The sequence below is a fragment of the Mycteria americana genome, chromosome 5, assembly GCF_035582795.1.
Source record: "Mycteria americana isolate JAX WOST 10 ecotype Jacksonville Zoo and Gardens chromosome 5, USCA_MyAme_1.0, whole genome shotgun sequence".
Taxonomy (NCBI): Eukaryota; Metazoa; Chordata; class Aves; order Ciconiiformes; family Ciconiidae; genus Mycteria; species Mycteria americana.
Window position 1 is genome coordinate 33625247 of NC_134369.1, and position 26823 is coordinate 33652069.

At 38.2% G+C, this 26823-nt stretch overlaps 1 protein-coding gene across 4 annotated transcripts; it reads right to left on the bottom strand.

Annotated features, from left to right (window-relative positions):
- Positions 1-1674: 1674 nt before the first annotated feature.
- PSEN1 (presenilin 1) lies at positions 1675-26823 on the bottom strand. 4 transcript variants are annotated; one of them, XM_075502858.1, is made up of 12 exons: positions 26720-26823; positions 23665-23808; positions 21777-21815; positions 18457-18713; positions 17006-17147; positions 13212-13279; positions 11224-11444; positions 8796-8894; positions 7407-7493; positions 6379-6552; positions 4088-4206; positions 1675-3776 (listed from the first exon to the last, which is right to left on the bottom strand). In XM_075502858.1, the coding sequence occupies exons 2-12, from the start codon at positions 23746-23748 to the stop codon at positions 3621-3623; spliced, it is 1446 nt and encodes a 481-aa protein (XP_075358973.1). In that variant the 5' UTR covers positions 23749-23808; positions 26720-26823; the 3' UTR covers positions 1675-3620. The 4 variants fall into 4 exon arrangements, with proteins under 4 accessions (XP_075358973.1, XP_075358970.1, XP_075358971.1 ...); XM_075502855.1 differs by lacking the exon at positions 21777-21815 and having other exon boundaries at positions 26720-26799; XM_075502856.1 differs by lacking the exon at positions 26720-26823 and having other exon boundaries at positions 21777-21883; positions 23665-23805.

A 26823-nucleotide genomic window follows, 5' to 3' on the forward strand; every position in this document is an offset into this window, starting at 1 on the left:
AGGTACAGATATATATCTAGATATGCAAGAAGCACCAGTCTCCTATGCCTGAAATAGTCAGGGTCTGCTTTGTACATTGAGGAGATTAGCCATTTTTAGCAGAGCACAGCCCTTGATTATTCGGCTCAAAGAAGTCATCATCTGCCCTGTCAGAATGTGTTGCAATACCATGTGCGTACCTTCAAGACTCACCTCATACAGATGACATTTGAATTTGAGTGCCACCATAATAGCCATACATAGATATGACAGCATCATACACCTTTGCTATAAGACCAACGTCTAGGGGTCTCTCTTTTGGGCTCTGGATTAAATCCCCCAACCACAAAAAAAAAAAAAAAAAAAAAAAAGGAGAAATGAAAGTGACTGTTTTTTTAGGCAAATCAGTAACTCAGTATTATGTTTTCTCATTTATTTATTTGAAGCTTAGCCAAAGAAGGAGACTAATCATTGATGTAAACTGAAAGGGGAGAGAAAGCTATCATGATACCCAGTTTCAAAGCATGAATACTTAAACAGTCACACAACAGTTACCAGTCAGTCTGCTTGGGCACAAAAGAGATGAATCTAGCTACTAGGGTTACACAATAGTTCTTTCAGAGCTACAGTCTAATGTGCTGTCGTTAACATACTAATTTAATAACAACGAAAGCTCTCTCAAAAATGCAGACTACAAACTAGAATTCTTTCAGTTATACCAAGCTAACCAAGCTGAAATGGCTCACAATCTCAAATTAGATTGGTGTTTTAAGACAAAGGAGAGAAAAGTGACACAACCTTCACGCTCATGTAGTAACAGCCCAAATGCAAACAAAAACTGTTCTCAACTGAACCTTATGGACCCAAGTATTGAGATAATCTTTAGTTGCAAGATCTCATTTGGAACATAAGCTACCATGACTTGGCATAAGATGGCAAATCTAGAAAATTTCATCTGGTTTTTGAAGGTGTACATAAGACTCTGTAATAAACAGTATACTTCTACATATATTGGCCTGGGCTTGAAAAGCAATTTCCCTTCTGAATTTATTTTGATATTCAAATACATAAACTTCAACAGTTCCTGTGAATATAAATTTTATAGTCTCCACCACTGTAACTCCACACTAGCTCAGAAATTAAAACTTCAGGATAGCAGAAGCAGCTCTGGGGAGTGGAAGACTGGCAATTTAGTGTTCGAAGATTCTGAGCTCTTCCTTGGGTTGTATATCTAACACCCATTCAAGTATGTGGAAAGGCTTTTGTGCATTTCTATAGATTCTAACGCAACTCTTAATGGAGCTAGTGCTCCCATGGTGCATATTTAAGCCAAAAACCAAATAATAAAGATGACTGCTGCATTTAAGTAACAACTCTAAACTGAGAGTCGGCTCAGATATGCAAACAGATGCTAGTGAAGCCAACTCTTAGCAAGCCTGTTCTATACAATGAAACAATAGTTAGGATGCCCAATAAAACACACAAGGGAACTTTCTTAGATATAATGCTCAGGAAAGGGACAAGTTACAATAGTGTAAAAACAACTCAAAGTCTTGTAAAAAAAACAAAAACAAAACAAAACAAAAAAACCTCAAACCAAAAAACCAACCAACCTGTCTTAAGTCAGGCTTCATTGCAGCAAAATATGGAACAGTGATTTAATCTAGAAAACACAAGCAAGTTTGACTTGAAAAGTCAGTGTAAGCAATTTTGATATGGTTAGTTTATTAATGCTATCCACAACGAATCAGCACACAAATGAGATGAATAAAAGTACTGTAGAGGAGACAAGACAATATATTTTATGATTAATGCTAACACTACAGTTAGCAAGTCATACTGGAAGAGAGACAGACGTTTCCAAGGTCAATCAAAGTAAGCCTTTCTTGGTTTTAAAGCAGATTTATACATCACAGCCTTTCTTCCCTTATTTGGACAATGGTTGGTGAGCATCTGTGATGTCTTAGTCCTTTGAATCTATAGGCACTGAAACAAAGCCCCAGAAAAAAGGTAAAAGGAGCTTGCGTCAGGATTTTGACAGTTGTTCTACTTGGCAAGGACTCCAGTAACAAGATGCAAGTAAAATGGAATGCCCATCAATAGTATCCACTCCCTATGCTTCCCTCAGGAAAAAAAATTACTTGTACAGAGTAAGAGCCTATGGCAAAAACAACTTCATCTCACGCAAGTCTCATTTCCAAGCAATTATTCATAAACGAGTTCTTTCAAATGAAGAAGAAAACAGAGTTTAGCAGTTTTAAGGTTTGAATTGATTCTTTTTCTTGTAAGTTCAAAATCTCGTATCTTCTTTTCCGTGATTTTCAGTTGTCTTTCGTTTCTCCAGTCTTCAGTTCCTCACAGGAGAGGTAATTAAAGTGAAGAGGGCCACAAATTTTGCTCCTTGGTAACATTAAGTAATGCCTCACCTAACTTAAGTATCCTCACCAATAAAGATACTGCACAAAAAAAAAATCCCCGCCCAACCTGAGGTGTTAGACAGTTGAGTGACCAATATTTCAGGTCAACAGAACTGTAAACCACGTTTTTACAGAGGAAAAATTTCAGTGATGCATTAGAAATGCTACTAATAGCACTTCAGCCTCTAGATCTGTCAAGCTAAATTCCATCTGGGATTGCTGCAAATGTCTACTTATTTCATAAGAATTTCAATAGAAGGAACATATACCAACAATGCAGTCCATGCTGTTAGTGACTATTCTCAAACACAGGGTTTGAAATGGTGTTCTAGCAAAATGATTTGCAAGAGCACAAAGAGTAAGTCCTGAAATTGCTTTTTAATGTAGTTTATTAACCTTTTAGAATCTAAGATCCAAATCGGGACCTTATGATCCACTAATGCCAAATAATTCAGTCCAAGTCTAAGTAGCTACATAAACTGGAGCAGGTGTACAGAAGGTGCACTCCATGCTTGAGGATACAAAGTATTAAAACTGGGAGGAGGTTCTAGTTCCAGTGTGAAAAAAAAAAAGCTTTTAAATTTACTAAACCAAGCGTACTCAGGCACAGAGGCTATGAAGTGGTGGAGCACTCTCAGAGTGACAGTACTTTCTCCCTTTGTCGAATTGCTACAAAGTCCTTTCTCGTTACACAAAGCAGAGTCAGGACTCCACTGTCAAAAAATCACTGCTGAAGAAGTCTGAATCAGGTTCTCTCTCTTCAAGCAGTTACAGGGACAAGTTCCATGTGATTTGTCAGCTTCCTCTGTTAACATCAAGGAAGTCCTGAGCACCCATAATGCTGTGAAAATAATCAACCTGTGGTAAGAGAGCACATTGCTGGTGGAAGCATTAGCAATTTTCACACAGGTGGTCCTTACCAGAGATATGTATATCAGATTACCTCTGATATAATAGCACCCGGTTTAGACCGGCCATCAGGAAGTAGCCACTTTCACACAGGAAAATTTGTACGGTGCCCAGTGCAGCAGTTGTCTCAGGAAAAAAAAACCAAACCAAAACAAACAAAAAAAAACCACCAACCCACCATCGGAGGAAGTTGCAATGATTCAGGCTTGGAATCTTGAATATTAAACTTCAGTCTCACTTGAGAACTGAGGGAAAAACATTTTTCCTCCTCCTAGATTTGCTACAAATATCCACCGAATACCAGCATCAAGTGTGCTAGATATAAAACTGATGGAATGCTAGCTGGTCCATAAAGGGTTGCACCAAGTTATCTGTAGCAAAGTAAAAAACTAGCCCAAAGGTTATGGAGATTGGAAGAGCTGGTAAGGCCTTCTTAAAGATGGCAAGAAGCAGAAGTGTAAGGCACAGACCCTGAGGGGAAGAAAACAAAAACAAAAACAAAAAACATAGGGAGAAATTAGGGAACTCTGACAAGCAAAAGATTATACATATAAACATTAATCCCACAGAAATACAAGATACGGTTCATGCCTTCCTAAACTAAAGGCTTAAGTGACAGATGTACAGCCAATGAAGATCACAGCTAAAGCCCTCATCAGTTTTCAGTCTGGCCACCAAATAAACAAATCCCCCCCCCCCCCCCCCCCCAAATGTAGCAGTTATGACTTTGTCCCTGATGAACAATAGAAACTATCCCTATTAAAATATTACATTATACTCACAATTAATATGGCTACAAAACACGCTAAAGTTGTATTCCAGTCCCCGCTTGCTGTTGCAGAGGCTTTGCCAACAAGGACACTGTAGAAAATGAAGTCTCCTAAACCCAGCTTTACTCCTCCTGCAAAAATTAATATATGGCAGCATTAAGTATCAGGCAGTCTACTAATATTGCATATCAGTAATTGTCAGAGAATAATACAGATTTACATTAAGTATCAACATGACTTGGCAATAAGAACATTTTATTTTCAAAACTAGTACCATTCCTGAACCAAGTGATAAAGAAAAACTCTTGTGAAACAAAATGGCTTAGGAACATTACACCACTCAATACTTCATCCTATAATTAGAATTTTTTTCTATTTCTAGTCTCCTGTACATACAAATGCAATATATACAGAGATATCTGTAATTATATTTGTTGGGGGGATATCCACTTTTGTTTGTCATGTCATATTCAACAGAAATATTGAAATACAATTCCTTTAAGCTGGCTGAGGGAGGGGGAAGACAAATAAGTCCCTTCTAGATGATGTTTTATTTGCCAGTTAGAAACCTATACCCAGCAAAATATTCCAGTGCCCTCCCAATTTTCCTACAGAATTCTTACTAAGGTAGTTCTAAAAAGCTCTTGTGTGTAATTACAAAGCATATTACAGAGGCAAACCCCCACCATATTTAGTCCAAGATGTGAGGTTTAGGAAAACTCATGAGTTCATATCTTATTCTTTTAAATAGTAATTGCCACCTTAGCAACAACTCTGGGAGCACAATACTCAATTATTTCTGCAAACAAAATAATGAAAATTTCCTGAACGCCAGTTCACTTTGAGCTTTTAGTCCAAGATACCAAGTCAGAGAGGCCAACATCAGGTCACCAGCTGTTTTCACTTGGCCTGTCGTTTACTTTGTCACCTGATTACAGTCCAGCCCAAAACTCACTTTTAGAGTTCTAAGAGGAACTCAGAACATCAAAACAGAGTTGTATGCCTGGTTGATGATTGGGGGAAAAAAGAAAGGAAAAAAGAAAAAGCAAAAAAAAGAAAAAAGGAGAAAAGAAAATAGAAAAAAAGAAAAAAAGGCAACCCTACTCTCTTTCAGCAGGCCTCCAATATATGGTCCAGAACAGTGCATTCATGAAAAGCTCTTAAGCACTAAAACACCCTTTAACTGCTGAAACAAAACTTGGATGCTTGCTTTCAGCGTGACAGAACAACAGGCAAAGGCAACTGCTAGATAACTCCTTCCACACAAGCAAACTCTCCAAATTTCTAATAAGCCACTCCAAACTTCTAGGAAGCTAATGCTGGCTGACAAGTCTGACTGGATCACTGCACATCTGCCATTACTATTTGCTGTAGGAATTCAGGAAGGAGAAAATTATTAGTCTGGCCAGACAAGAGTTTCTGTTAATGAGTTAACTAAAATAGCCCAATTCCTAAAATTTTTGCATCTTAATGTTATTTTTCTAAGGTCTAGAAATGAAAATGGATTTGCAACACCCTCTGAATTTGGAATTTTTGGGACAAAGTAAATTCTAAAATTGTCCTTAAAGTAGAAGTCTCTGTATTTTTAAACAGAGGAGCATCTGAGAATCAGAGGAAGCAGTTGCACCTGCTAAATATGGCAGCATCACAAGGGGAGAGCAGTTTATTAGACAGCCAGACCCTAATTTGTTTAGAGCTTTGCAAATCTAATAGCAGCTTAAACTCCAACTGGAAATCACGAGTCTGTTAAAACAGATATCTGAGTATTGATGTCATATGCTCTCCAAACATACTGCACCTCAGCAAGATGCTAGAGAAAAATAAGCAAGCCCACAGCATTCTGCATTCATTTCGGTCTCCAATTAGGTTTTAAACATTGCTTTCTACAGAGTGGATTACAGTAGTTTAATCTTGAGGCAAAAAACGTTAATGACTGCATTTACAGGGCCTAAAATCCAAAAGAGGTGATACACAGCAGAACACTGTGTGAAAAAGACAGAAGCTGATGCAACTGACTGTATAATGGTCTGAAAGCAGCTTGTGCTATTAAAGTTTTGAGTCTGTGTATCAAACTGAAGATCAATTTGGCCAATAGTACTCACTCCTGCAGCAAAACCAAAAGCTACCAAAAAGCAACTCCATCTATTTCTATGAGGCATGTCAGTATTGATCATGAGCAAGAGTAGCTCTTCAGCTTACTATTAGCTCACAGCATACTATATCTGTGCAGTCAGGATGACTAAGACTAAGACTAACTAGCTTCAGATTTGCTAAGTCTTTCAGACACAGTACTCCATACTCACGTTCTTCGGGGTCTTCACTTGTTTGAGAGTTGCTGGGTAGAGCCTGAACAGCAGCACGCGATTCAGGAGTTGATTCAATGGGTCCTATTCTGTTGTCCCTTTGTTGCTGCCATTCCTGACTAAAGCCACCATCATCTGCTTCAGCATCTTCATTCTGAGTCTGGTTTGCCGGAGCTCAAAGGAAGAAAGGCATTTAAGATCTCCTTCAAAAATGTGCCTTCTAACACACGACAATCTCTCCATACGCAAGATCATAGAAGAATGAGGAAAAAAGAGGTATTCCATAACATTTAGCAACATCTAACATTGGCACACACCATTACAAGACATTCTCACTTAGGATTTTAATACTTATTTAAACAATCAGGAGTCAATGTGCACTCTGCAGTCACAGCATCTACATGTTGCACTCAAGTCCTAGTATTCAGGAGTACTTCGACAACAAAGTGGAAGTTCTGTGGTGACCTAATTTAAAGATCACAGTTTACGGAATAAACTCTCACCTAACATTTCATTAGCTTCTTTAGTGAACATTGACAGCTTCACTTCCCAGTAAAGTAGAAAACTTTACTGAAAGTTACATATATGTACACCCCTTCAAGCATGTTAAATTCAGAAACTCTGCTCTGCTTTAATAACACATGTAAACAAACAAACCCCATGTTTTTTAAACACTAGCTGCATAGCCAAGAGGGCTAGACACATTTCTGTTTAATACAAGTATAAATGAGTTAGCATTATAGTATATCATCCCAATTTGACAAGCAATTGAGTTCAGTCAATGGTTGTCTACTCAGAGTCATTTCACCACCAACATCCTGGATCCCAGAAAAATGAATGCAAGAACATTAACTGCACAATCAGTAAGCAATTTTTGAAGTCTTGACAGATTCATCATTCCTAATAAGGCCTCCATGCTTTCACTCTTCTACAGCAACCAGGACACTTAAAAAGCTAAAAACCAAGTATCCATAAACACGTATTCCAGTAAAATGACAACTATAAAGGCTTGTCAAATAAAAACTCACCTTGTTTATCATACGTGGAGTTTTTGGAAGCTTTCCGTTGGGCTTCTGGATCTTCCTCAGCCATGTTCACTAGCCATATCATTGTTGCTATTAAAAAAACCCAACAAAAATGAACCAGCATAGCTAATCGTATCTTCAGATGTATGCAATTCTGAGATAGTGTTGGCATCAATCCTTTTTTTTTTTTTTTTTTTAATACAACTGTCTTTTGCAACAGGCAATTTTACTCTCATTAAAGCACAGTAATATCTGGAACACAGCCAGTACCAGCTACAACACGCATTTACAGAATTTGGTGAATAAAAGTTTTATTCTTACTAGATGTTGAAAAAAATGGCAACAGCTGTTGCCAGAGAAATTACTTCTATATATAAGGCCCACTCTGAAAATCTGAATCAACAATTTCTTTACTTTTTTCCATTAATCAGTTATTTTATCTGCAAGTAAAAACGTCTATTAAGACTAGTGCTGAGGTACCTCAATTCAGAGGTATCTGCATCAAAGTTAATTGTTCTCTGCCCCCACCGTCACAAAGAATTCTCCAACCTGGAGTTAATGAAATGTTGTCACACTTTAATGGTGTATTTTAATGCAAGTTTGTGGTTTCTCAGCGTTAACCTCTCCTCCCACAAAACAGAACAACAGGCAGCTATGAGTAGTACCAGTAAAACAGAGCAAGAGTGACAGATAAAGAAACCCCTCCCCTTCCTCCACTGTAAATTTGTCCCTGAAGTAGCCAGTCACTCTACAGCACACTTTCTGCTTCCAAATACAGGCCTTTCCAAATGAGCACCAGTAGCATAATGATTTATGATTAACCTATTTCACTGTTCATGCATATGATTACAACTAGCAATATGGAACTTCAGAAACAATGGAATTATGTATTAATTGAAACACAGGTCATAACAGCAATTTGCATTCAGTAGGTTATTTTTTGCAACTGCAGGGAGAAACAACGTATCAAAAAAGACAAGCCCTGGAGAAAACAGTTCTGTAAACAAATCTCTTCCTGGCAATTTCTCCCTTTCTTTCCAGTAACACCCAGGTTATTTAAGCACTGAAAGTTCATAAATATTTTCTGAAAACAAGTACTCCCTGTGAATAGGCTTAATTCACAGCCTAATGATGTACTTCTTTGGCCAAAACAAGGTGTATTACCATTTTTCCTGTTCGTATTTTATAACAATACATGCTGGTTTTTATCTTGAAACATCTTAGCCAGAAGATGTTCCACATTTTTGAGACAGTGAAAGGAAAACTGAGGCCCAAGTGAACAGACTAAGAATTCCAGCTGACAAGCATCATGTTAAAACACAGAAAAATAAGAAAATCACTTCAGCTGAGTGGGTGATTGTAAGTTTAAAGTATTTAACGAAATGTACTTACAGGAGTAAATAAGTGCTGGGAAGAGAGTTTCATTTCTCTCTTGAGCTGTTTCAACTAGCATACGAAGAGGACCTTTAGGACACAGGACAGCAACCAAATCTGAAAGGAAGAGTAAACAGATCTTACATCACTGCAGACATACTTATAAGAAGGTTTTTCTATAACACTTGCAGAGACTGGTAATAAGATAAAATGCCACCCTGAAGATACACTTCTGAGAGAGCCATTGGCCACAAGACAGACAGTATCCTACAGGAATACTTTTTAATATTCTCAGTTATACAACCTATTTTACATATTACTGTAATATGTATACAAATGAAAAAAAATGTGATGTTCCTCACTTAAGATATTATGCAACTGCAAATGTATCTGTGTCTGTATGTTGACTTGCAAGTTGAAGGCAAATAATTCACGAAAGCCACTATTCAACTAACATCTTCGAAATACCCAAGCTTGCTTTCTATTATCAAAGCTTTTCTTAACCCAAGTTTAATGCTGAAACAAATTTTAAGACAACAGGTAAGTGAGGCTTATGTAACTTCTGTGAAGTAGACATGACTGCCAGTTTATTCCCACTTAAAGAGGGGAAAAAAGTGAATGTGCACGTGAAGAGGAAAAAACCCAGGTTTATTAACCATTGCAGAAAAATGCTGTGTTTGCATAGATTTGAGAGGTGTTCAAAGCATATTTAGCATAAGAAAAGAACAGCGGCTTTTGTTGCTTCCCTCTTGTTCATGGGACAGTATATGAAACTGGGTGAACAAGTAAAAATTAACTGAAAAGCAATCATTTACAAAATAGGATGACTGTACAAGTTACTCATACAGATCAAAGCACAGCATTAGGAAAAACTGATCTATCAGATGCTCCATTTGCTTTCTCACCTGGACGTTGACAGTTTGTTAATGAAATTTGCAACTCCACAAACAACCTCAGCTACTTTTCCCTTGTCTTGCATATTTGGACAGAAAGCTGTAACATTTACATATTAACCTTGCTACTACCTTTTGCAGTTGTCCACTCACTGTATGTCTTTAAATTCATTTGAAACAAAATCTGACACTGAAAGGAACAGCTTACTTGTCAAGAGCTGTATGCTGCACAGAGCAGGCCTTCCACACCTGAGCTAACTGCCCGAGCACCATTGCTGGTCCCACTCAAGTAAAGAATTCTTAGCGTGGGGTCCCAGGCTTTGAAACTTACCTCCCCTTTACTCAACCAACCACGTTACGGTCTTGGAATATGATCTGAAGAGTAATTTTGTTTTGCAATCACTGAATGAAGGCTGAATGCTTGGAATACTCAGATTTGTTCCAGTCATACGAAGGGTAGAAGCAGGGAGGTGGGATGGGAAGGTTTTCTTAACATGCCTTACGATCCATGAGCATACACACGAGGGATGTTTTTCTTCCCTCTGAAGGAAGAGGACGCCTAAGGAATACACTGACCTACCAGAGCTAATCAAATCTTATTATTCCCTGCACTTCTACAACTGGACAGATTCTCGGTCTTTATCATTATCAGTGACTTTCAGAGTACACATTCATCACACTTACATGCTTCCAAAAAAATTCAAGTTATGAGCACATCTTCATGGATACAGTTAGCTGTAATGTTTTAATTATGTCTAAGTAACTGGATTTTAGTCTTGCCTGGAAACTAAATCAGTATTTGGGATATAGAGTGATATTCTTACCAAAAGTGTCCAGTGCCCTCTAAAGCTTTATGTAAAAACTACATCTAGGTATGTCTCAGTCATCATTCTGAAAAAGTGTAATATGTGATAATTCAAATGAATTTTCTTTTTATTTTAAAAAATCAAGGAAACGGATCTCACAACTATATCCTTCTAAATGTAAAACGACTTTGAGCAATGAAAACTGCCTTTAATCCTTCCTTGCTTCTTTCTCATTATATTATTAGGCACAGATCAGGGTGTTGTTTTTATGTCCACAAATTTGAGCAATTTGTAGGTTGGGCAGATCTATACCTGTATGGGACTGTACCCAAACAACAAGCTCCTAAATTCTGAACATACAATAGTTTCCAGGGATTCTTGGGGAAAGTGAGAAGCCAAAAGCTCTCCACCTTCATAGAAGAGATCAAAATGGCAACATAGGTCTCTTATCTCCTCTTCTCTTGAATTACTTCAATTCTCCTCTCCAAAGAATCTAGGAAGTCCAGAAAACATGAAGGAAGATGGCATCACACAGGCACACAAAGCCCTTAGCTGCAGGGGACCTATCTCGGTTTAGATCATGATCTTATTTCTGAAGTCTGTAATCACCCTATCCACTAGTTTGGATAATACCCACACACACACACTTTTTCTTTTTTTAAGGTCTAGTCAGACAAACTGAAAAGTCAGGGAACAGAAGAAATTCCCACCATAATACCTGTTACTATGCCTTGCCCCAGAGCTTACCATACACCGAAATGACAGCCAGGATAAGCCACGCAGTCCATTCAGGAAGGTATTTAATGAACACCAAGGCCATGAGAGCGCTTATCATAATGAGATACGCCTGCTGGAGCCGAAGCGGACCCTTCCAATGAATACAAATCATTCCCACAACACCGAAGTTCCAGATCATGAGTGCCACCGTAATGTAGTCCATGGCAACATTATACGTCTTAAAAACCTCACTAAAAAAAAAAAATACGGAAAAGAATATGGATGGCATTTGCTGAAAACAATGGAAACAAGTTACGGATGCAAGCTTCAGAATTTATTTATTTTTTTTTAAGTTTTCATATTCAATGTAGTGGCACAAATGTGCTATCTCCAATTACTACTTAACTATTCTTCACAAAGGGAATAATTTTACCAGTGTTTGCTTCACACCAACTGTTTCACTTTTCTGATTTTTTAATTGATGTTCTATTTCCTTCCCAATCAAAGCAGAAATTGTCAGGAAAGGACACTATTGCAAAACCAGTCATTTTGACTATGCTCATGACTTTTAAAAATCAGAAGAATAAGAATTTGTGAGGTTACAATGGACCTTCAAAGGCATGTAAATAGATCTCTCTCTACTTACCTGCCACCTGCGGAATGGAAACACTTTGCTAACTTCAAAGTAAGATACACATGGTTATTCTGTTTTATTCTTTGTCACAAGCACTAAAGTAAAAAGCTTTATTTTTGGATGAACCGTGTCACTGTCACACCAAATACTATAAACTAATTAAGACCCTGAATCAGCAAAATCAAAATAGACAAAGAAGTTGTCACCAAGTCACAGGTGATTTCCACTGACCCAGGGAAGAAATGGTTGTGTTGGCTTTTTGCAGATTCCGCTGCTACCAACTCATCAAGCCACTAAGAACCTTATAATTTGCATTATACTTTCCTCCAGGAAATTTGTCATCCCTAGTTGTTAGCTGGCCTTTGAGATGTACAGTGTTAACAGAACACCATTACTGCCATCACATATAATTGGTCTACAAACTCCCTCCTCACTCACTGGACCTCTGCAAAAAGAAGCCCTCACAGCACACTACTGTGAGGCAGCAGGGACAGGTGAAGAAAAGCAGAGTGTCAGGAAAGCCTTTAGTCCCTCTACTCACACATGCTCATGGAAGAGTGTCAGCTCCAACCCAAACCCAAAGGAAGTGAGCCTGGCAACTTGTCTCCACCCAGACTGCACTGCATTGTGCAGCACACATTGCCTTGTATTTCAAAAGTTGTGATTAAGGTTAGAGAAAATACTGACCAAAAAGGCATCACAGATCACTTTTGGCAAAAATTAGTGACTGAAGGAACACCATTTTCTTCCCCTAGAGACCAAACTAAATAAGCTTCTTCAAAGAGAATTGTATTTGTCATCAAGTGGTACAAAAATATACACAGTATAATAATTTCATGGCATAACTCTAGTTACAAACCCTGATCAGGTTGCTTGTTTTAGAGAATAGTGAGTATTATGTACAACATTTCTTGATGTCTGGATAAAGGCATGCTTCCAAATTTGAAAAGAAAAACACTGGATATATTTTGGTGAGAGAGTAGATTCTTTTCAGCTGATTCTTTTCTGCCCCTCCTGTGCAAACAGCCTTTGCATATACAGCCGACCACTAAAGCCATGATGTAAACAACTGCCCTTGTGTCATATGGCTATGAAAAATTAAGTTATCAGAAGATATGCTAGCAGAATAAGCTACCCTGTGGAAGATAGCTTATTCTGGTGATGCATGTGACGGACAGCTTCTGTACAATATCAAATGCACTACAAACCCATAAATCTCTCTCTCTCTTTTATGTGTACTCTATGAACCTATGTAAAACTAAAAATTTTATTGCAATAGCTTACTCACTATCATTATGCTTAAGATTCAAGGGCTAGTTCTAAAATAATTACATACACAAAGTGATACATGAAAAATAGCACATTAATGCTTTAGTTCACTTACCCCAGGTAGATGAATGAGAAAAAGAAAAGCAGCAAAAGAGAAGAAATGATAAGCCAGCCATGGATCACCTGGGAAAAAAAGATATCAATACAATTTTTTTTTTTAGATTTGTTATTTTAAAGTTAATATCTACTTAAAAATGCTTTTAAGGTTATTTTCCCTTTTGATTAAAGCAAGAAAATGATATTCAGATCTCTCTCTCTTTGGTTGTTGCTAAATTGATATTTAGTCTATACACATTATTGTATTTCAATTTACACTTATGAATTGTAAGTGCTTTGTGGTCTTTCAATAGAGGTTCTATACAATAAAAACTACTGTTTGTATATTTTTAGGCCATTTTGGTAACAGTGGCGTTATAACATAGCAGAAGTGTCCAGCATTAACACAGATGGAAAACATGATTCATTTTTGCGCAATTAAAAAGCCTGCTCTGATTCCAAATCTTTTTCAGAATACAGTTATAGAATTAAATGCTGGAACACAGAAAAACCTTCAGTGCTTATCTGCTGGAATTCAGAATTAGCATGTCATTGATGAATGTCTCTATCAATCGTCTATAGACATAATCCCTAATTTTGATATTAGAGCAGATATACATGCCCAACAATTTAACAAAAAACAGTTCAGGGTTGTATTCAGTGGGGACACGCATAGATTTAAACTTGGAAATGACAGGTGCTCAGACTTTGCACTGATAAAAGTGCATACCACTCATATATTACTGTGCAAAATTGAAAGTTAAGATTGAAGAGCCCTGTAACTTTGGTAGTCTCTAAACTGAGAATGAGATATATATTTGTCAAATTCCCAGCACAGAATCTTATATACACAACCAGACCCAACATTGCAAGCAGATAACCAGTCAGGAGCAATAATCTAGAAATTCAAGATGCATAAGAAATCCTGCTTTGAATAGATGTGCTCAGTGGAAAATTAATTGGTTAAATTAGCTATATATGTACATCAGATCAAAGTATTCAGAAACTGTTTATAAATTGTGTTATCTATTTCTCTTCTCAAAGATTTGTAGTAGAATGCATCTTATGTTACAGTTTTTAGAATATTTTGCAAAAGTTAATTTAAAAGTAAAGCCCACATGCACACAACTAAAGGAATCAAGTTTACATGAAGCAACCAGGACTTTCCAGCAAATTAAGAATCTAGCTATTACAGTTAGTAATTTAGTACATTTAGTCTAATACTAAATTTTTCATAAGAATTTTTAAAATTCTCGGCAATTTTTGAAACATTCATTCTCCTTCTTCACACTGTCTTTCAAAACAGGTTCAAATTTAACCTTCAACCTGTCATTTTACTTGCTAATCTAACAGATTGGCTTTCCATATTTGCTAGTGTATTCTCAAAAAGACTTAAGAATTTCCCACATGTAATAAGCATGGTGCCCGTAAAGATGCTGCAAGAAAACTGCCAAAGTGTCTGTCTCAGTCCATCAAACTGTCACCACTCATAGCAAGTGGGGGGAAAAAAAAAACATACTAAAGCTGAAGACTGACAGGTACCTGAAACAGAATCCAACTTTCAAACAACTTGTAAAGCTACCTATATATCTAAGTACTGACCTAACAAGAGTAATCTTATTTCTCTGTAAAACTAGTTGAAACCATTTCAAGAAAATGGCAAAGCAAGCTGTGTCATTTCTTTTAATAATAACATGACTTCTATCTGCAGTTCTTCCATTTGTAGTATAAGTGCTTAAACTTTCTTAACACTTAAAACAATGTGAATACTAATGTTTCATTCTAGGAAAGAGTAAAATGCTAACAGTGTCAAACACCAAGGCCACGGTCCAGCAAATGTTTACACATACTTTGCATAACTACTGTCAACAGTACTAAAGGAGGTAGTTTCAAGAGTTGACATAAGTTGGCATTTTACCCACAGATGTTTGTTTTATTCTCAGTATGTATCTCATTTGCTATAGCATCTTCCAGACCACCGGCCTCTTTTCATACAAGTGATTTTTCCAAAGTATTTCTTGTAAATTTTGGCCAGCATTTTCCTAGCAGGATACCATGACAGGTTTGTTGCCTTCTAATTAAAGAATTTTCATTCTTCGTTTGACAACAGCTTCAACACTAATTGATTGCTGGTACAGAGTCGGCTTTGCATGCTACAACTTGAATAAAAACTAAGGATTGCAGGATGCAGAGAATTAAAATGAGCTACAGTAGCCAGATTTTGGTTAGGCAGACTAAAACAATGAAGAATGCAGAGAATAATAAAATAAGTTAAAAAGAAAAGCTAGTCAAATACAATCACCTTCGAAGATGCTGTTTCTGGTTAGATTTAGGAGTTAGAATCAGGACCATGTTTAACTTATCACGAACAGTAGAAACATACTAACAGCAGTAAAGCTGAAATAGTATTTCCTTTCTTCAAAGGAGTTTTCAGATAAAAATCTTGTGAAGATAAGCAAATTATCACTACCAGCTGGAGGCCTAACATTCTTTCATTATAAGTTCCATTCCCCATAATCTAGACTACATTCTACATATAGAACTGCATGTAAAATAGAATTCAATGGACAGGTAACTACATTTTACATCATTGTGATATAGCAGCATAGAAATACACTGTTAGCAACTCTAAAAATAAGTTAATTATTTATTTTAATTATCATAAAATATAACTACAGGAATTTTCTGTTGTCTAATCATTCTAATTTTTAGTACAACAATTATTTTTGTAAGGAGAATGGGTGGTGCTTTGTAAGGTCAAGAGGGAAGCCAGAAATGTGAAAAGCTTAGTAAAAACTAGTTAATGCCTTCAGCACCTGAGGAGAACTGGTTGGCTGCCAAGGAACCTAGCTGAAGTACATCAGTTATTGACTTCATTAGAATGAACAGAATTGACAGTTTAAAAAGAAAAACTTTGTCAGTTCAGATTTAACACCACACTGTGATAAAAGAGAAGGTCCATACTTTAAAAAACACTATTCCAAGCTGTATGCAGATTCAGGCAAAAGTCATTTCCCCAGTCACTCCACAGATACTTTGTAAAGGGGTTTCACCCACAGCCATGAAAACCAAAATAATTTTTCCCTCTTGAAAACAAAATAAAGTGGAGCAAAGCTTTTTGCCAGTGCATGGATCCCACCGCCTGTTTTACGACTATGAAACAGATTCAAGGTTCTGGCTGCACACTGGGAAGTTTTATTAGGCCAAGCCTTGTCAAATGGTCATTAAGACCCAAAGACAACCAGGAATTTTCACAAACAACTCCTCCCAGGCAGGTGACATTGCAATTATTTATGCTAAGCCTGGACTTGCCTAGATTACATCATTATATGATTGAAGTCTTTTACAAAAGAGCCTTAGAGTGTCTGTGTTTGTTATAAGGCTATTGCCTGGTATGTACAGCCACACACACATCACACTGTTGAGAGACTTTTATACTGGGGGCAGGGTGGGGAAAGGGGAGCCCTTGAAAAGACCCTGAAGTCCTGAATAGATTTCAAATTGTAAGACCAGGTCTGTACTTTGTAGTTCTTGACCACAAGATTTCAGTACATGGTACATTTCATAGGAACAGGAAGCAATGCCACCATAATTCTAACTCACAAAACAGCCAGCGGTGTTAGCACTGGGCCTTTGCCTCCCCATTGTGTCAAAGGAACAGAAGCCACAAAATTGAAACAGTAAATTGAATCACCAATTCTGCTACTTTTGCTCACCCATCCTTGATAACCCTTCATTTTGTTCCATTCTCAATAATCCGTACTAATAACTAAGACTAGCACAATTACTCAAGTCAATTATACTTATACTCACCTTGTAGCACCTGTATTTGTAAAGCACAACCAGGAGTATGGTCATGACAATGATAACGCTGATCATGATAGCTGCATTGAGAATTGAATTCAGGGCTCTCTGTCCTACTGTCTCTGTCTCTTCTGTGAAAGGAGTGTAGATGCTACAACAACAAAGAGTCAACTGAAATGCCACTGAATGCACAGATGTTTCTGATATGTGAGAACAACATCAAATGAAATTGCAGTAATCTTTCAATTCAGAGCTGTAAAAGCAACAGCTATTTTCTACTTAGGCAAAATTTGAAAGGCAGCATATAGTATCATATCAGGCAAACTTTAATTTAAAAAAAATTCCTTAGAAGACTTGCCTTTCCTACATTCTTAGATTACTACTATTTTCTACTTTGTAAAACAAACAAAAAATAGAACTCCATGTTGTTTGATACAATTACTCACATGCTATGGAATCATCAGACTATTACTGCAGCTAGACCTTTATAAGCACTCCATCTAGTGGATTTACAATGAAAGGTTCCCCAGTGATTTCAACAAAACAATGTATGGGCTCAATTCTCTTTTTCTTAAAGAAATACAACAACCTGGGGAAAAAAACGCTTCATTATGGGGAAGGCGGGGGGGGGAACAACAACACTTACCATAAATAAAATCTCAAGAAAAATAATTCTTTGATCAACAACTTTGATAGTGAAAAAGAACTTTGTGTTTTATTGAAACATTTTATAACATGCTTATATTATACAAACATTTCAAAGCCAAACACACTTTGAATCCTTTTGTCTAAATGTTTTCACAGTGGAACATTTAGACTGATTTGCTGCAGGTTCTGACAGGGTCACTGTTCTTCCTTTGTCTCCTTTCTCTCAAATCAGCTTTCACTGATATTGCTTTTTTTGGCAACATTAATATTTTGCCAAAAAAAAAAAAAAATTCAGTACAGAAAACCTGCCAGGAAAATTTCTATACCTGCAACAGAAGTGAACCTCATAAAGCTATCTTCCTGCTTTCATTTGAATGTCTTTATCAAACAGCATAGGCAAACCAGAACTTGGCATATATGTTACTTCATTTAAATAAGTAAGTTTTTTCCTCTTCCAAAATCTTTGTATTTTAGCAGAGTAAAACTGAAATGGCTTTGGCTCAGGACTGAGTTTATTTTATAAATACCACAGGGCATGACGAAGTATTACAATGAGGACTAGGATTTGAATCAAGCAGTAACAACCAAGATGATATCCCAACTGGTCACCAGACAGACAACAAATGTCAATAGTACCACGAATATAGAATCTGGTTTCTGGAAGGAATAAAACAAAACTATATTTGGGCTGGTGGAGGGAAAAAGGGAGGCAAGAGGGAGTTCACTGCTTGAATTAGACTCCTGAAGAAATGGAGATTAAAGAAAATTATCTGAGTCTATTGAAAAGATAGGGGAAAAAAATTCATACATACAGCTGTCCATCCTTGCGTGTATAAAAGCTGACAGACTTGATGGTTGCAACAACGACCACCATGCAAAGTGTGACAGGTACAAACAACATAATCACATGTTTTGCCCCATATTTCAGTGTCAGCTCCTCATCTTCTTCTTCGTCTTGTTCCACCACTTGCTGAATGTTATTTTGTGGCTGCCCATTGGTCTCAGACTCGGGATTGTCATGTCTTCTGCGCTCACTATTATCATGGATACGTCTTTCACTGTTGTCATTCTGCAATACATAAAAAAAAGTTTCCTCAGCAACTATCCACAATCATATTCTTGTATACTAAGCTAAAGATGATCTTGAGGGGGAAACGTGTAAGGTAATATTTACTGTCAAGAACACTTGCCGCAGCAAGGACTTAAACAGCAGTAATTAATTGCATCACACAGTTATCAAAAGAATGGGAGCACAGAGTTATGTTAGAAGCATTTGTATTAAAAACAGCAGCAGCTGAAAGTAGGGCTGGTTGCATCTAACAGCCTATGTCGCCTTTCCTTTAAAGAGAATTTTAAAAGCTGGATAAAGAAGGACAGCTTTTCCCCTTGGTCCAAACTACAGTTGATACAAGGGTGCATGACAGTAGATTACTCACCGCTTGACAAGAATTAACTGTATCTGTTTCTAGAAATAATGCCAAACAGAGATTTATGAACCTGACTCTATATAAGTCTCAAGAAAATTTCTACTTCCCTTACCATGTTAGTCCCACTACAGTACACTAAAGAATATATATTAAAAAGGTTATATATTATATATATTATATATAATATAATATTATATATTATATATTATATAATATTATATATATAATATTATATATATTATTTATATATTATATATAATATTATATATTATATATTATATATATATAATATTATATATTATATATATATATATTAAAAAGGTTAATATATATTAAAAAGGTTTCACGAGGTATTGTGTTCCCACATTTTTAGTGAGAAGAATGACACAGAAACAGTGATCAAACTCAGGTAATTCTCAGTCTTTATATCGAGATTTGATCCCAAAGTTTCAGCGTGATGAGCTAGGCATGCAGATTCTTTCTCTCCTTTCCCAAGGATACTGCCACATCCTTTCACTGACATTGAAGAAATTCCACCACCCTTGTCAACAAATATGAAAGAGCCTCCTAGCCTTCCTGATACTGCTACATGAAACATCAAGGGTGTAATTCAAACACAAGGACAGAGTTAAACTTTCAATGGAATTGAGATTAACCACAAGCAAAACCACAAACTGTGACCACCACCTACAAGTAAACGATCAGGCCTGCACTCCTCCTGTTGTCACAAACCTTTTGCCCCCTCTCCAAGAACCCCCATCAGCAGGGGGCATTCAGCCTTGTATATGTTATGTGCACATACAGAGAACACAACAGGACAGTGAGCTACGTTCCACCTGTTGTTCTGGGCTACAAAGAAACAAAACCATTTTATGTTTACCAGTCACTCTAAACAAGCTCTAAAATGCAACAGTTTATACAGTCTACTCTTTTTTTTTTTACTGTATTACCATGTCCAAAGTCAATGCTGTACTGTTCCCACTTCCTCCACTCAAGAGGTTTAACATAAAAGAGATGTAACACAAAGATTTTTGATTCCTTACAAAATGAATCTCATTTCTTCAGAGTTACTTCATTTACAAACAGTTCAGCTTGACTAAGTGCACTAAAGCAGCTTTAGATTAAAAGGTACAATAAACTGAAGGAAGATACCTTTTGCAATACCTTTAAAATATCACTCAGTTTTAGTAAAATTGCTCTAGACATAAGATAGGGCATTCAAAATAACCTAATGTGTTTCTGCCTAAGTGCTCTTATGCAGGTAATTTTTTCCTTAAACATGCAATGTTAAAGTCTCATTACCTGTTCTTAATAGCATTTCCAAACATAACTGCTGACTTGTATCTCATCAACTCACTGCATTTTTTTGATAAATCAATAGTAATTTTGGAGATTCTTTACACAGACTTTTCCCAGCCCCACCCTCAGAAAAGATGTTAAGTACACACTCAGGAACTCATAGTGGGGTTTTCAAAAGCACTTAAGTGATTAAGGAGTACAAGTCCCTGGACTTTGAACCGCAAACACTGACACTGCTAAAACCTCAGTTGAAGCTTTACAACTTCCCCAACTCATGAAAAATTTGCTTTTACAAAACATTACACAGTAACAATACTCATCAAAAGCTTTGCCTATTTACTCCTTTTTTGTGGTATCCTCAGGATCAAGTTCAGCAGGGTTTCAAGAACTGTCCTCTAGGAAAATTTGCTTTATTTTTCAAAAAGGAAGCTGAATATAAGGGGGAAAAAAAATCTAAAATTGTCTTAATTAAGCAATTAAAACTAGCAGACAACCAGATTTTTAGAATTAAGGTTTTAACCTTAATTTGAATTTAGTATCATTAACTTAAAGTCTGTCCTGAAAAAGATTTTGGGTTCGATATTATTTCTTACTAAATGAAAGACTCTTTATAAATCACTTAGCATTTTGCGTAAAGTCCTCACATACAATTATTGAAAGTCAGATAGAAACAGGAATATGGGAGAAAACAAATAAACAGATTATGTTTAATTGTTCGGAAATGCTGGCTGCAACTGAACCTCTTTCTGTACAGATTATAGCTCAAATGTAACATTTTCCACTTTGATAGTGAAAATACTCCATTTCTCTCAGTCTACAACAAGACAACGATAAGCTTACCTGTCTAAATAAACTGCCTAAGACAATGATAAGTAACACTACATTGGAGATGATCAGAGCCTTAGAAGACTTCCCAAGTAAAGCAGACCTAGTATTTAGGTTTCTGCACGCTTGCAGAATATGTTGCTCTTTCTCTGCTGTAACAGCAGTCCTGCATGAGGGAGCAATTACCTGTATCTTAGGCACAGAAATATAAAAAGTAAAATAAAAATCTACAGCTTTGCAAAGCAAGCACAAAAACAGCCAAAGGAAAAGCCTGATTAACTAGCACACCACTAAAAAAACCTGCAAAATCAAACATAAAGAGGAAAATTGAAGAAATTAGACCAATATGTGCCATTTTATTCCCTCCACTAGTTAGGAACAAAGACACAATCACAAAATGCCTTTACATATTAAAACACAGTGCATGAAAACCAGGTCAGCATCAAAAGAGTTATAAGAGTTATTCTCTCGTTCGCTGTTAAAACTAGAAAAAAGTTGTCCTTTCAGGCTACTAAAGTGTAGCTAAATGTGACATGCGCGTGCCCCACTGCTTAAAAGAACAAAGTGCACTCATATCCTACCTGATCAGTATTAAACAGAGCAGAGGCCATGGACTCTTGCTGAAGTGGAAGCAAAGGAACAGACTCTTCACTTTCCTCAGACATAGTTAAAAGGGAAAATTCTGAAGCTAAAAAGTCAGTAACACCTGTTATAACACCGTAAGCAAACGTATGTTACGAACTACGCGCTTTCAGGTGAATAAACAGTATCAAAAACAAATGATAGGGTTTTTTTTCCCCTATCAGGAAAATAGTTAATAGCAAACCCAGAGCAATGCCCCTGAACCAAGAGATAAAAAAATAGCATATTTGATAAAAAGCTTTTATTTATTAAATGCAGATTTATACATCAGGAGCTGACCCCCTCGCGTGACAGTGGGCACAGACTTCATTAGTTCTCACATACACCAGTTATGTTTAAAGGTTATTATACAGTGACAGATATTGAAGACTGGGCTGAACTCTTGGTGTGTGACTGGAAGAAGAGATGGCAAATTATAGTACTTAGTGATTTCACATGCTGACTGTTAGCCACAGAAGCTAGATATACTTAAGCAGGAAAGGATTTTTGTACGTATGTACAAAACCAAAGTGGATGTGTGTAGGGGAGAAAAAGCATTACAACTAAGTATTGAAACTACACCTGGAGTTGCACTTAAACATGGAAAGAAAAAGCACACGAGTAGTAGTTATTCATCAGTACAGTCTGTCAGTGAGAAGTAAATAGAACCATCCATCCCTCATTGCTGGGAAGGAGCATCACCAAGTTATCTGTAAGGATGGTGAGCCCACAGCTTATTGCTGAGGTCTGCCTTTTTAATCTGGCAGAAGTGTTCAATAAAAGTTAATCTCTCCCCTGTCCAAAATGAAAAGAAACCTTTTTCATTTCCTCTGAAGTAAAAGCACAAAGGATGCAGTAGGAAAGTTTCCACTTTTCTATTTTTATTAAGTTTTTATAATCAGTAAGGTCTTAAGTCAGACTGACTTCTTGATTTAAAAATAAATTTTCAAATGTTTTATATTTTTACTGATATAGCAGGATGCTGATCTGACATAAGGACAAGGATTTTTCAAAATTCCACTTAAACTGCTGGATTGTATAGAAGAGTTAGAGCAGGGATCAAAATATTCTCTTGAATCACTGTCATAAACATGGCTACAAGTGGCCCAGCCTCACAAGAGCATTTCTGTGTCACAAGGAAACCTGATATTCAAGAGCTATAGCAGGAACAAAGAACTGAGCATGACAAATCCAAGAGCCTGGGCACCACACCCAAGCTGATCGTCTAAACTTGGTTTTACCAAAACACATGCAGTACAATGCGTTCAGTTTTAGCAACAAGTATGCACTTAGGTCTTTCAAAGTAATCATATGAAACTTTATGGTTTGAGTTCCCCCTCCCCCCAAAACCTCACGAACTCTGAGAGCACCTTGACAATTATTCACAAGTAAGACAGTGCTGCTCCTCCTGCAAAGGAGTAGTCCTCCAGCAGTAGTAACAACAAAACCCAGGCTTCAAGCTCTACCTAGACTAAAATTAACTCTGTGACTGAGAAACCTGTGAATCAAGCAGCCCACAGCCAGGCTAGATCAAGAGAGCTCACTAAGTCCTCTAAAGGTCAATGTTTGACACAGGAGCATCCCACCCCATTTTCTTATTTTTCTGGAGGGCTTGGTCACTCCAACACCACTTTAAACTGGGAAAAGTGTTATCTGTATATAAAAATGAGTTTAGAACATCAGATATTTTACAGAATGTTTCTTTCAGCACTGCTTATCAACACAACAGTCCAGACAGAGAAAACTACTCCCAACAAACAGATTTCTAGAGTTCTGAACTGTATTTTCATCCACACTCATTCATCCCGATTTAACTGCTACCAGGTAATAAAATTGTTTGTTACATACGGTGTTGCTGAGGTGGTTATCAGGGAAGTTTTCTGTCAGCTGCCCATGCTGAAACTGGGGTAAATGCGCAGACAGTTCTGTCATTGGGGCTGTCCTCTGCAAATCGCTTATTTCTACACAAAACGGATCTTTCCTCTTCAGATGCTGAAAGGAAAAAGATGTGTAAAAAGCCTTTGTTCTTACATGACCGAGTTCTCCATCCCCTCCCTACCCTAATTTTTAGAGTTCACACAGACCAAAAGACAACCATTTCCTATCTACACCATGATACAGAACTGTATCACATCTTTACTAAGACGTCATAATAGGGATTTTCCAGCATAAAAATAAGAGCGTCTAGGTTTTATCAAATTAGTTCATCAGCCACGGAAGTAAGCCAGCAACAAACTAATCATTCAAAACAGTTCTCCATTCCTTCTTGTGCAATAAATGAGAAGTGCTGCATTCTTGCTCTGAGCACAACTCGTATGTTTTCATCTCAGCAGAGTGCAATTGCTCCAAGTTGTTCAGTTTTGGATTGCTGATAAGCTCAAGGGGAATCTTCAAGCAAGGATGACTGAGTTACACTTGATCATTTAAAATCTGGACATATCTGTAATACTGTCATGCCCTAAGAGTGACCTAGAGCTACACAAAACAGTATTTCAGCTGAGCCTCGAGAACTAATATGCATTCATTTTCCCTAGTGTAGGTTTTATGTATCAGCTAAATGTACATAAACATGCCATATGCTTATAACAGCTTTATACATTCTTCCATAAAAAAGTCACATCCTAACATTTTCCTATGCAACATGAATAAACCATGTGCTCCATAACAAAGGAGAATAAAGCAATATAAGGGAAAGAGGAAGAAGGGTGACGTAACTACATACGTTTCAGAAAAAACATAATTTTAAGAAACAATGAGTAGGCCTAGATAAATCACTGGGTTGGTTACACAAAACATAGGGAAGTGAATAAATCACTGCCTGAAGGGTGGAGTGCCAGTCCCCACTTCCATCCCAACTGGCTCCTGCTCCTCCCTTGTGCCAACTCCAGCACTCATCAGTCCTCTTTACAGTAGATTTTACTCACTAAAATGGAAGAAAACAAATCCAGGAAAAGAAAGCAAGAATATTTTTCTGCTGTGTTAGTATACTCAACTAATGTATGGAGGGATCTCGAAAAACTCATACAAGGGAGGACATCAGAAAGCAAGGCCTCTGACTTTTGGCAGCAGCAAGCCACAAGTGCTGCAAGACAGCATCTTAAAGAGGGAGTTAAGCCTGTTTTCATACATGCTAAGATGCAAAAGCTGCTTCTCTACTTACAAATACATATCTTACAAAACTAGTGCACAGTGTTTACTAACTTCAGCAGGGACATAGCTTACACTAAAGAGCCATTAGGAAACAACACCAATGCAACAAGTCTAGTGGGAGCATGCAAACTGCTTGGGAAAGGACAGACAATGTAGTATTCACTAGAATAGCTCTCTTCCATGTTTGTGATTAAAAATAAAGCACATCCAATTTAAAATATGAAATGTAAGATTAGATTAAGTAGGCATTACGTTGCTTTTACTTTTAAAGCTTTTGCTCCGATTCTTTGGTTGGGCTACAGAATATAAATTATGTTGTTTTAAGGCTATTATTGGTAAAAATTCTCAGTGACAGGGCCGTCACAGAGGAAAAAGTTGAGCATTTTTATACAAATGTGAAGTATCAGATACTGATATTCTAAATCTCCACAAAATCAGATGTGGAGATTTTTCACATAGCAGCATGTCAAAATTCTAATTAAATTAAAGGAGGGAAAAAAAAAACCCAACCCAAAACACCAACCCACAAAATCCTATTTAAAGACTGGTAAAGAAAACCACCGCAAACTCACCAAAAAAACCCAGCTACTGAGGAGCAGCACTGAAGACAGGGAGGAAAAACTGATGGAAGAGTTGCACCAAAGCTTGAATGACAGTGTCTAACAGGTCTCAAAACTTATTGTTTGTTAAAACAACCCCTTTTGAAAACTCAAGAGCTCAGAAAATGGATTCAGGACATCTTCCCAAAACCTTTATTTTCTATTTTTAAATACATGAACACTCTCAGGTTTGAAATTTAACTATGAATGAATGAAATCTAGACATGACCTGTGCATAAACAGACACAAATTAAATTTTCGCTTGTTGTACCCGAAAAGGGATTCACCAAAACATTTTTTTCCTAATTAGGCTGTTCATATTAAAATCACCTGTCTAAAAAAGTTCCTCCTTGCTTCCTTTGGCTTTCCTTAGTAAGAACAACAGGAGTTACAACTGTAGTTTTCATGCATTTACATTTAGTCTAATAAGTAGAGGTAACACACAAGTAAGCTCTATAGTGTTTTCTCTACTCAGAAGAGAAAGAAAAGCAAATACCGATCAGCCACAGCAAACGCCGTGCGGCCCGGTTAGCCCCTGCCTTCTCTCTCAAATAAGCAACAAGCAGCAGCCACTGCTTTCCTGGGGGAACACCAAACGCCCCACGGAGCTCGCCCTCAGCCCTGCCCCGGACCGCAGCAGCCTCGCCACAGCCAGGGGCCCCGCTCTCCCCCGGCCGCAGGCGAGCCGGCACAGGGTCCCAGGCGAGGCGAGCCCGCCGCCGGCTCCCAGATAGGCCGCGAGGGCGGGGAGGCCCCCCGCGGCGCTGGGGGTGAGGGTCGGGCCCCCGCTCGGCATCACCAGCGCCCCGGGCCCGGTGCAGCCCGACCGACCGCAGCCCCACTCGTGTCTACCCCGCCCACCCCAGCTCCGCTCCGCCCGGCCGGGGGAGCGGCCAGGGACCCCGCCCCAGCCCCAACCCGCGGGCGTGTGGCGCAGGGCTCGCACGAACGCCGGACCCGTCCGCCCCCAAAGCCGCCGCCCGGCCTGGCTCCGGGTGGCGCAGCGCGCCCGTCCGCCCCCCCCCCCCCCCCCCCCCACGCTGCCCGGCCCGGCGGGCGACGGGCACCCGCGACCCGCGCTCGCCCCGAGACCGGCGGCGGCGTGCCCGGGGCTGCCCCGGCCCCCACGCGCGGCCGCTGACAGACAGACCGACCTGCACGGCGCCCCTCCCGCGGGCTCCGCCACCGGCTCCTCGCCGCCCCGCAGCCCGGCCCCGCTCGCTTCCGGCCTGGGCCCCGCCCTCCGCCGCGACCTCAC

Excerpts from the sequence above, each read along its gene's own strand:
- PSEN1 (XM_075502858.1), bottom strand. The coding sequence starts at position 23,748 with ATGACAGAACTGTCTGCGCATTTACCCCAGTTTCAGCATGGGCAGCTG. Across the intron at positions 6,553-7,406 it reads CTCCACGTATGATAAACAAG|CTCCGGCAAACCAGACTCAG; the intron begins GTGAGTTTTTAT and ends TCTTCCTTTGAG. Across the intron at positions 3,777-4,087 it reads GTTTTGTAGCCATATTAATT|GGTCTGTGCCTTACACTTCT; the intron begins GTGAGTATAATG and ends TCTTCCCCTCAG.